This window comes from Apostichopus japonicus, chromosome 17 (genome assembly GCF_037975245.1).
Source record: "Apostichopus japonicus isolate 1M-3 chromosome 17, ASM3797524v1, whole genome shotgun sequence".
NCBI classification, from domain to species: domain Eukaryota; kingdom Metazoa; phylum Echinodermata; class Holothuroidea; order Aspidochirotida; family Stichopodidae; genus Apostichopus; species Apostichopus japonicus.
This window is the reverse complement of record NC_092577.1, coordinates 34,600,526-34,612,661: the sequence shown is the minus strand read 5'-3', so window position 1 is coordinate 34,612,661 and position 12,136 is coordinate 34,600,526. Positions and strand designations below refer to the sequence as shown.

At 38.7% G+C, this 12,136-nt stretch overlaps 1 protein-coding gene across 1 annotated transcript; it reads left to right on the top strand.

Annotated features, from left to right (window-relative positions):
- The first annotated feature begins 4,206 nt into the window (after positions 1–4,206).
- LOC139984218 (mRNA turnover protein 4 homolog) lies at positions 4,207–11,938 on the top strand. The gene is made up of 7 exons (XM_071998029.1): positions 4,207–4,587; positions 5,292–5,350; positions 6,409–6,512; positions 7,295–7,444; positions 8,574–8,725; positions 9,544–9,620; positions 10,751–11,938. The coding sequence occupies exons 1-7, from the start codon at positions 4,560–4,562 to the stop codon at positions 10,850–10,852; spliced, it is 672 nt and encodes a 223-aa protein (XP_071854130.1). The 5' UTR covers positions 4,207–4,559; the 3' UTR covers positions 10,853–11,938.
- Positions 11,939–12,136: the final 198 nt, after the last annotated feature.

Genomic DNA, 12,136 nt, shown 5'->3' with positions numbered 1-12,136 from the left:
AAACAATGAAAAGTCATTTCCGCGATGACAATAGCAAAAGTGCGAGCACCACAAGAGTCTTTCTTAATGTGAAAACGATTTATCCTACATTAATTAATAGTTTAGGATATGATCACTCATCAATGGCATAACTACTTCTCAATCTTGGGGTAAGGGGAGGGGGGGGGGTATGGAGTGGGGACGAGTTCGGAGAGAAGCTTGGATAACGGGTCTGACTGTCAGTTTATTTTACGATTTCACGAAGATACGTTTTACAACCTTTTTTTCTGCTGAATTATATTGGTCTGACGAATTAATTTAGCCTTAGACAATTTGGAAAATGTTGATTGAAATTGCTTCACGATGCAACCGGTCTGCAACAAGTAATCAACGTACGTTGCTTTTATCATATCTTCATTTGCAAATCATATACACGCAAGTATTAGATTAATGATTGTTGTGCCCTGTACATAGCCGCAGGAGAACAGGACCTATACGCCCTCTCTACCCCCCCCCCCTCCCCACCTCCCTCCTTTTTAGAAGGAATGAGGTTGTTCTGCCTACCCCGTGGAATTGCCTTAAACCCTCTAAAAACGAGTCTCACTACGCCCATATGTCAGTTTTGCCAAGTTCTTTTATTGCCACCATCAAGAGTTGCGGCTTATTTCAAGGCCTGACTTTAGGCACATACAAGAGAACGGTGCTCATGAAATCCTGCAATTTGTGTAGTGCACCTGCATGGCCAAGTTCGTAACACGATGACCTTATATAGGTAAAAACTTGAAGGGTTCCCTCCAAATAAACCTGCTAATAAAAAATAATACAAAAAAGAAGTTGCAGTCTGACGCAACTTCTGTAAGCAGTCAGTGCCCAGAGGTGTGAAAAGTGTTTTTTGTTCTTGTAGCATATGCATGGGTTTTTTACGTCACTCCTCACTAATATTTAATTAGGTAAAACTTATCCTTTTCAAAGGTCAATTTCTCAGTCATTAACCAATTTATATGTCTGGTAATAGTTGAATTTGAAGAAGGAAAGGTGTTCAATCCAATTGTTATTGACAAAAGACAAACAAAATGAGTGCAAAGGGAATTTCGGCCGTTTTTTCCGAACGTATATAATATTATTAACCATGCACTTTGAACTGTTTAGAAAAGTTTTTTTTTTTGGCATAAATATCATCATTTCCAAGTTTGAGAACTTGTATATTCGCTGAAAAAAACTCCTTTTCCACAAATTAGTATCCATTTCTCTTCGAATCATACTGTTACGAAGTCAAGTTGACGGCAAGTAAATACGCACACCGAATGCAAGTTACGAATCAAGTTACGAGTATATATGATATAAAAATATTTTTAAAAAGTTGCAGTCTGACGCAACTTCTGTAATTGCTCGGTTGCTCGGCTATAAATCGCTAATATGAAGTAGGGAGTTGTAAACAACTTACTGTATATGAAGCCTCATGCATTGCAACACGCGTACGCTAAATATATTGGTTGCTCCGGAATGATAACTCAGCGTAAATCTTTTTAAGCTGAGGCATTGGTATGTAAGTAAGTCCTAAATGGGAGAATATTAAATACCGTATCCTAAGATTTTACATTAAAAAAGAATGTCCTTGCAATACAAAACAAATGTAGTGAACAGATATTATATGCATATCTCTTATCTATTCCAAGTCTAAGTCCGAAAAGTGAAGAAACCATGATACCGACAGCTGGTGTTCATTACGCATATTCATATCTAATTATTTTATTCGGGTATATAGCACTGGAATCGACAATTCGATCCGGTGCAGCAATTCCTGTTTATTGACTATATACACGTTTGGTATGGTATGTATGTATATATATATATATACGCATATTTGACTATGTCAAGAAACCAAAGTAAAAGCGCGCCCTCTGTTCCAGTAAATATTTATGTATATATAGCGACGATCGTGCACTAAACAAAGAAATTGATACAAACAGTTAAATTAGAATAGCTATACACGATATGTTGACAACGTTCTTTTCATCAAACAAGATTTGCTTACAGCATAAATGCCAAAATTATAAACTATAAACTATAATCACGGAAAAACCAGCAGAAAATATACCAGCAGCATATTGATATGCATTTTACTTGGTTTGTACTTATAACTAAATCTTTGCAATGAGAGCACAAGAAACCGACACATTTCACTTTAATTCGACAGTTATGTCGATTTCAGGACTTATGGCACACTAGGCTCACCATAAACGTCTTGACCAATTAGACTAAGTGGTGGTTCGACGGATACATTGCATGATTGCAGCAAATACAGGTATCGCACCATAATTAGAGTAGTGCACGACCCGCTGAAAGGTTAACAACTGACGGAAAATAGCCCTAAAGTGACCCACTATATTGATCTTAATTTGGGCATTTTCTGAGTCAACATCTTTCTTTTTCATGCTTGGATATTGAAGTGGACGAAATAAACTACTGATTGTCTCAATATCTCGAGGATTGAAGGTGATTTAAGGTATTTAGAACATCTTGGGTGAAACAAGAACATTCCTCAGCGAGGGCTGTATATATGGGTTGGGGAGCACTATATGCTAACATTCGAGCTCTTCTGACTCAACATCTAAACGGTCATGGAGGCAAAAGTTGAATGTTTTATTACAGCCCCAGCCATTAGCTATCGCATGTTGGGTAGGACATGTCAGTTGAAAAACTCCTACCTAGCGGACTTGGAAAAGGAACGAGTTAAGTGTGTAAGTCAATGGAAGCAATTAATTGTGGTGCGAAACCCGGTGGCGTTTTGTTTAGGACTAGATGGCGCTATCTCATTAATGAAAAGCCATACTGCCATACATATTCTATCTATTTATGTCCCATAGCTTGAGGGCCGTTGGGGCTATATGATGACACGACACAACCTTTCCACAATTCACGATCATCAGCTGTTCTTATGAGCTGGTTGAAGTCCATCCCAGTGGACCCAGTCCAGGTTTTTATGTTGCCAATCCAGGTTTAAACCGGCCTGCCTCTCCTTAGTACCCCACCTGTCCCTCCTTGCAATATAGTGTTCGCCAGACTGTTCTTCTGTCTTATTACATGACCAAACCACTGAAAGGAGGGGTTCCTGTTCCCCTATGAAACTCTCCATTATTTGCCATAGGCTACTTGCTTGTTGGTGGTGCACGTGTGCGAAGTGCGATGGATATTTTATTTCAGTGCCGGGGGAAAAACAGAAAGAAAAAAAGAAAGATTGAGGGTGCACTTAAGTACTTGCGAGTTAAATGTTTGTTTAAAGTTATTTTGACCTGTTAGCATATTTGGTTTATTAAACTGATGCCCTTTAATGAGGGGGTAGGTATTTTATTCATAGTTCTCATCATGTCACCGCATAGGCCTATATATAGACACATTTCATATGGTGCAAACTGAAAACAATAAAGAAACATATAAAGAATAAACAAACAAATAAAATGATGCACCACGGGTCGTTGTAACTCTGTAACTATATATGGCTAACTGGGAAACATTTCAACACAACCGGCCGGTCAGTTTCAGATCATGGTATAGCATTCCATCTGTAGTTCGACAGTCAGAGCAAATCCATCAACAAAACATCATTTGTGAACGCGTGTTCCTTTTTTTCGTTTCCTACCACGGAGTCCATGGCCGTGTGTGTCAGAGGGGACAAGCCTGATCGAGCGTGCCAAGTACGGCGGTAATAGCAAGAAAATATTGTGGAATAGACTATGTAAAGAAACAACAAAAAAAAGGGTTGTAGAAGAAGACAAGTAAATAATCAACAGATCGGAAGTGTAGATAATTAAGAAAATTTAATAAAACCAAGAGGGAATTACGACTAGAAGGACTTCGCTAAATTCGATTGAATATGAATTATGAACGCTGTTAACATATTACACTTGGTAGTTTCATGTGGATTGTGTTGTTAGGTTTATTGCGCAATCCAGAGCTGACCAAAGATAAACCAAAAACATAGATCTTATCCTATTGCTTGATTGTGTAGTAGCTGTGGGACTTACTATTAGGTGGCACGCATCACTTAAATACAACTGAGCCATGAAACAGACATACAATAAAATCTAAAATAAATATCAAATATTGGCATATTGCAAAGAAGTCAAATAGTAAAGTTTTCTCTGGCGTGTGGCGGGGCAGTGACGTACTAACCGGGGGGGGCACCCACTCCCCTTATACCGCTCCCCCAGAATGACATCCCCTGCACGGGGTGACATAGGGAGGGAAAAATAAAGGGTCTGCCCCGGTGCTAGCTATTCTAGGTACGCCACTGCGACGGGGTCCGCAGGGCTTCATCCTCATTCGACATCATTTCGCTCTTACCGACCGATGATTGTATGTGTTGATATCACAGGAATACACGTGGTTGATATAGGGAGGAATGAATATCTTGTTCAATACTATCTGTTGCACACGGTTTTACCTTCCTTGCACGTTGTTTCAAGTACGTTAACACTGACTAGACTGTGCACGACTATCCGAAAGATAATTGACTTCAGTGTTAGTGTCTGTTACTGTTAGTATCGTTTCTTTTTGCCCAGATCCGTTGCGAAAATAAAATGCCGAAATCAAAAAGAGACAAGAAAGGTAATTCTCATGTTTATGTAATCACGAAAGGCCTTTTAAATGCTTCCGCTTCTGTGTGATGTTGTAATGGTACCGTTTGGCATAATAAATATACGGTAGGCGTATAACCTAAGCCAAAGCTAGGCTAGATGTAGCCTACTTTAAACCTCGAGTCTAGGATTCATGATCGTTGTAACGTTGGTTAGACATAGGCCTAGCTTGTATTAGCAGCAGTATTGAGTAGTATCGCAAAAGTAAGCACCACATATGCCCGAGGTAGGTTCATTGAGCCTAGACCTGGGCTAGGCCTAACATATTCGAGCTTGGGCTACAGTTACAACTCCAGTTAGTAGCATGGACACTTCGAAGTTCGGACACCTAAGATTTAAACACCCCAAAACTATAACTTCCTTTTAGAGACAAACATGTAAGTACTTGCTAGCACACAGGTTATTTTGGAGAGAAATTTACTGTAGCTTTGTAGTTTTTCGTGAAATTGGCTCTTGCTGTAGGTTATCAAGGTGAAATTGTGCATTTCTTAGGGGTGTCCGAACTTCGCAGTGTTGCGAACTTCGCAATACTGACTATAGTTGTAGTAGGCCTATCATATTTATTAGCAATATCGTTAGCAAAATTTTTAATAATTAGACGTAATGTAATTGAGGGCTGTGTTACTTAATGGGGATAAGAACTACACGTCACTCTACCATTGTTCTCCCTTGCAGTTTCCCTGACAGAGACCAAACGAAAAGGTCTGGAATTCAAACAGAAGCTAGTAGACGAGGTAATAGAAACTTTCAATCATGTTCTATGGAATAATAAACTAGTAATGTTATGTATGGATATTCATGTGACAAGATCTTAGACACCCAGAAGAAGGTAGGTTCCCTCCAAAACGGAATGAATTTGAGCTTTATGTACCTCAGAACTGACACTGCATATGTTAATTTGATTGAACTTTGTACTGCTCATATTAATCATTCTTTTGCTGGCCTTTAGCTGCCAGAGTTTGAATTTGGGATGAAGGAGGGGGGGGGGGGGAGAAGAACACTAAAATTATCAGTAGAGTAGAGCTACATGAAGGTATTTTAGTTGTTGGGAGATGTTTATTTCCTTTTGTACTGCTTTTACGGTATAATCAAAGAAATGGTCTCTCCCTTCTGGAGGGTAACTACTCACTCTTATTCCAAAACTATAGAATTTCTAGTAACTGATCTTTACTATTTTCAGAAGAGTTGAAGTATTCAAAAAGATTGTAGCGTTCTTCTGAAAGCGTCCAGATCCCTTTCGAATGATAATTGTCAAACATTGAGTGGTGTGGGGCAAAATTTAATGCCAATGCTGAGGAGGGACTCTTCATCAAAGGCCTGTCTGATAGGACCTGCTGTGTCCTGAGTGCTAAGTGATCTGCATGTTGGTTAGTCACTTACAGTGAAACTACTATAAATGGTCTACTTTGCTCTATGCTTGTGGATCACAGAAATTTGTCTTCTTGACATTTTTTTTCTTTCTCTCTGATAAAGAAGCCCTTACTTTCTTTGTATGTTTTGGATTGTTTACAAGGAAATTGTTAGTTACTTCCTCTGCTGGTGAGATCTTTCTAAGCTCTTTCCAGACGGGAAAGGATGTCTCTTCTAAGAGCAGAGAAATTTTCACTGTGAAGAGAAGAACGGTTTCTTCGATCAGTATTTTAAGTGTGTGTCCCGAAGAAGAGAATTCCAGGATTCAATTTGTACAGTACTTTTATACAATTGTGATTGCATAATATAATATTTTAATATCACCTTTGCAACCGTTGCTGCATTTGATAATATGTCTCTCTTTTGCCCTTGGTTTTGCCAGGTTCGTGGATGTGTTGACACTTACGAACGACTGTTTGTGTTGTCTGTAGAAAACATGCGCAACACCAAGTTAAAGGACGTCAGGACAGCTTGGAAGCATAGCAGGTAAAATAAGCGTTTGCCTGTAAAAGAACAAAGTTCTGATCTTTTCTGATGAGACATTTACCTAGATCCAGAACTACATGATATTCTGCATCTATTCTTAAAATAATGAGTAATTAATATTCAAAACTTTGTCATTCCTGTATATTTAGTCGTCACTGCTGTGTCAACAAGAGTTGTCTTGGATTGGAAAATTTGCAGTAGTTCCCAATTCTAGGTAATTTCTAACTTGGCCGAAAAAAAGGAACCCCAAAAAGTTGCCCCTCTCGATCCTTAAAGGCATTGAAGACTTGTCCCAAACCGGGTGCCGCCCTGTGAAAAAGTTAACTTTCCATTGCTTGCAAGTAAAGTTTTTCTCTTGGCGCTACAAAATGCAGACAGTAATGAAACATGATACCTTGTTATATTAAGTTGGACCTGAGATGTCCATCGCTGTATCGTTTGTACACTGTGCTGTGAGTATTGATCGCAGCTGTATGTACTGACTATACACTTAGTGTCTAATTACCGACGGTAGAAAGCTGTGTATTTTCTGGGATCGATATTGGTGTCTAACACTTCTGTTACATCGCATTCAAAACTAGGTCAGATTACCGGCATTAGACGTTTCTTTGGCGCGAGTCTTCACACCCTTTAAGACCAGCCCTGTCCTCACTGATGCACTCTGACCTGGCCTACAAGATGTTAGCGCTGCTGCATTTGCTGTTATATGATTATTTCTCTTGCTGTTACTACTGTCTCCCCTTTCTGATTGTTTTCTTTGCTTTTTTCCAATCTCTACACAGGTTCTTCTTTGGCAAGAATAAAGTGATCATGTTGGCATTTGGAAAACATCCAGAAAGTGAATATAAAGACAGCCTTCACAAAATAACAGAGAAACTTCAGGGAAACGTCGGCCTTTTATTTACAAACAAAACTAAAGAGGAAGTGTTAGAGTAAGCCTATACAATTTTTGTTAATTCTTGAATAAATGTTATGGTTTTAATTTAGGGTCATGAGTGAAGGTGATACATCAAAGTCTAAGAATGTTGTGAACGAGATAACACAAGCATGAAACCTTATTTCAACTTCTTACTAAAGTTGTGAACAGTAGGTCCAAGTTAGTAAGTATCAGCACTGTATGGCTTTCTAGGGTGGGCAAAGGTCATTTGAGGTCATTCTGTTGTCCATGAAAGCCAATGGTGTGAGAAATATACCTTGTGAGAAACCCATGGTAGTTATGTAGGTCCAGGGTGTGTACAAGAACGTCACTGATTACTTTAGTCCAGCAATGTCAAAACTGGCAATTCTGCGTCCAACACTAACAGGTAATGTGCTCTTACATTGGAAAGGAATCACAATGCCTCCATGCTCCCTATTTTTCTGTCTTTTTTTCCGGCCATACTATATTGCTAAGCAGGTAATTGTTTCATAACGTCACTGAGTGGTAATCAACTTATCACTACATTGTCACCAGTAATTACAGAGACATATTCCGTAAATACTATCAATAAAGTCCAAAGGTGACATCTACGAGTTAGTGACAAAAATAAATTCCTTGATTCTCATATACATATATATGCAAAGAAGAATTGGAAAATATGAATTACTGCCTCTATTGAGAGCTCTTATCTTCACTTTCAAACAAGGTATCATTAGTAACTTTCCACAGAAAGAGAGCCAAAGAATAACATTGTAAATATTGTTGATAGCTGACTCTTCATTAATTTATTCATATTTACTCATTTCTAGTGAAATCCATTCATGCCTTTTACTAAATGAATATTCATGAACTAAAAAAAAAAAAAATAGTACTACAAACTACACAAGCATTAAATGCAGGGAATAAATTTGCATTGCTTCTTTGGTGGGTGTTTTGGTGTTGTGCATGTGCATGGTAGTATTTTGCTACGCAATACCAGATAACTTATTCCCTGAATCCCTGTGATAGTATCCTGTGTATCAAATATGAAATGTAATTGTGTGTAAGGAAGCCTCTTACTAGGTAGACATCGTTGAAGATGCTGGACACGGTTTGACACATCTCTCCTAGCTCGTCCTTTTTTTATCATTCCTCATTGCTAGATGGTTTAAGACATACACAGAACCGGAGTTTGCAAGATCTGGAAACAAAGCCACAGAATTAGTTGTCCTTCCAGAAGGCCCCTTGGATCAATTTGGACACTCCATGGAGCCCCACCTCAGGCAGCTGGGACTTCCGACAGAACTAAAAAAAGGTATTTGAACCAAGTCCTTTTGACTGCATTATTTGCATGGTTGCGTGCTCCCCATCTACCTCAATCTAACGAAAATGTGGGAAAACTACATAGCATCCACCCCACCCCCCAAAAAAGCACTAAGTCTTACTCTCCAACCTTTGCTGAAGTGAAAATTGACTACCATCCTCTCACCAGATTTTCATTTTTGTCATTACAAGAGGTATTTCCATCGGTTTCCACCGATTTTCTTAAATGTGGAATCCATTTCACTTCACACAAGTTTCATTCTTGCCCTTTGTATATTATTTTAATATAACTGATCTGGGAGAATTTCAGAAAATACACAACTTTAAGAGAATTATTATCATTTTAGTGTAAGCTGATTAGAATGAAGGGTATTATATGTCAGGTATCTGGATTGCATGGCAAATATGTCAAAATGTTGTGCAGAGTTCGGTGACACCATTAACTAGCCCATTACCCAGTGGTGATAAAATACTATGAATTTTGCCAGCTTGTTGTGGCTATCAAAACCTTGATGATTGATAATTGATCCTCAGATAATAGAATGCTCTACCCTAATAAAAACCTTGTGTAAAGCCCTCAGACAGGGATGGTTAGGGTGGGGTGGGGTGGTGAAGGCTTACAATATCTCCAATAATACTGGATGTTTGCGACCCTACAAATGTAGAAATTTTTCGAGACATGATAACAATGCTTGCACCCACTCACCTTTTACCTCGGTAGTCCAGGGGATTGCAACCCCATGGGATGATGGGGGTAAACCTGGTATTGATGATGACTAAATCCGATTACTATGTACCTCTGTATTGCAGGAGTCATCCATCTCAGGTCGGAGCATACCGTCTGTAAAGTTGGAGACGTGCTCACCCCAGAACAAGCTAGGATACTGGTAAGAAATTGAAATTTATAGAAAGAACAGAATTTTTGGATCTGGATCCAATGCTTGTAAGTTTGTTGTATAGTATTGTATTAATAGGAGGATTTGGGACCATCAAAAATGGATGGTCAAAAATTGACTGGTTTAGCTTCAGAAAGTATCCTGTGTTTTCAAGACTTAGTACAGATTCGCTTTTCTGTGTTGAGGTTTATGCAGCAACCTTTTTGTATTAAGACCCTGCACAATTTTTGGTTACGATGCCGAAGGCTCAGTAACCTTCGCAATCGTGCTGGCGTACGTGTGTCTGCGTGTGTGTGTTTTGACGGTCAGCTTGTAACAGGGTTTGCATTAGCTTTCGATTTTTGGTAGAGATTCCCTACCTGAACATTTATTTGGTAGCGATTTAAGAATTTTGGTAGAAAACTGTATTCAACATGTTTTTTGTAAGATGCTAGAGGTTTACATATCATTCATGTACATGAAAAACAAGATGAAAAAAGACTGAACCTTCGACTATAGAGTTTGCTTTTTGTATTAATATCAAACAGTTTACTCTAATTCAGACACAGTAATAGGATAAGAATAGAATACTCTGATAAATCTAAACCAAAAAGAGAGACGTAACAGGACTCGAATATATGTGTAATTGTGTATAAGAACGAACAATTTATAATCAAGGTCTGAGGCTCAAAGATAATGCATGTCAGTAAGATATCCATAGCCTTTCAATCAAGTTGTAAGTTCATCAAGCGACCATTTTGCAGGTAAAACTTAAAAATGTCAATTTGCAAATTTTACCAAGATTAACTTGGTTGCACAATCTTTAAAAGAACTCTTCCTTGTAAGCTTAGGCTTCGTTTGTGTGGTATTACTATGCCCAGGTTCATCTCCGGTATTGACAATACTGTTACTAGGCTAGTACTCGTACTAGGCACATTTGCATCTTTGTGTGCAACCCTATCTTCTTAAGAACTAACCTTCTCTTCATCGGTCTTAGTCCGTTTAAGAAAATGAAAAAGATTTGACATCATTATTCATCTCAGAAATTACACTGGGACTCAATGGGGATATTTTGTGTGAAAGACCTGCACAATTTTTTCATCCTTTTTTTTTTTATTGTTTGATTTTTTTCCCCTTCTCAGAAACTTCTCGGTAAACAGACGGTAAAATTTGCGATAAAGTTAGACTACATGTGGTCCAGCGATGGTAAACTCGAAGAACTGAAGTCATCCTGTTTAACATGATCGGTAGCTTTCATGCTGGGTTACAAGAGCAAATGCTATGAACGTGAATGGGTAACCATGGGAATAAACACTGCAGGAGGTCAACTGTAACAGCGTAGAAAGGAAGTTTCCTGCTGGATCATGGGAATGAAAGATTGTGGTTGCAGTAGGCGATACGTCGACTTGGAGCATTCTTAATCTCTGTCGAGGATCTGCATGGGCTCTCAGCTAAACAAATGGTTTTAATGGACCTTTTGCTGATTTCGAGCATGGCTGGAGAGCCCCCCCCTCCCCCTCGCCCCATTGGTCTGTAGAATATACGTCAAATTTCAAGTACATTAATCCCACAGTTCAAGTAATGCTTTCGGTTGTTCTAGATTCTGGCCTAAACCCTGTCTCGCACCTACACCCTTCTTCTTACATTTTGAGAACAGAACTCTTTTCAACTTTATTCTTGACTAGAAATATCATTCTATGGTATGTTTCACAGAGTTGTCAGTAAAACATTTTTTGTAAGGTCGGTCGTTTCCCCATAGTGGAAGAATAATATCCTGCATGTACCCAACATATGGGAGGAAAAGTATCTTTAATATTATGTTATAGGTGTAAGTATATAGTGATGTTACCATGGCTCCTGCAGGAATAAGTTAGTTTAGGCAATCACTGTTTGCCAATGCTCACCCAAGTATGTGTATGCTAATATTGTGTTATAGGTGTCAGTATATAGTGATGTTACTGGCTCTTGCGGGAATAACTCATAACCTTTTGGAAGCAAAAGTGCGGTCATAATTTGAAATTTGACTTTCCCCACCTTATCCTTCCTTGATTGAGGCTATTTTCTTTTTGAAAGTTGGTGACGTAAGTTTGGACGTGTAACAAGGAGAAGACCTCATATGAAACAAGTGAGGGGAGAGAGGTGTGATTGGGGAGTGGGTAGGGTTGCCATATCACTTTGGTTGAATAGTGGACACTGCTTCCCCCTCCCCATTAATGAAAATTTACATTTGTGTGTTGAAAAGTAATATATTGTGCTTCTGAAAGGTCAGGAATAGCATATCATAAAATTGTTTGTTTTCGGAACTTAAGAAATGAGACGTTTTCAGAAAATCAGAAAAAAAAAACATATAGTTGGACATTGTACTTGCATTGTGGGAGTAGAAAGATAATGTGATAAATGTAGAGGACAATATATTGCATAACTACAGCTAAGATAGAAAAGAGCTGGTTGGGGAATGAGGTAAGGGAGGTGGAAGAGGGTGGGGGTAAAGTTTTGTGAGAAAAATGTAGGTTGCTGATCAGATTGTA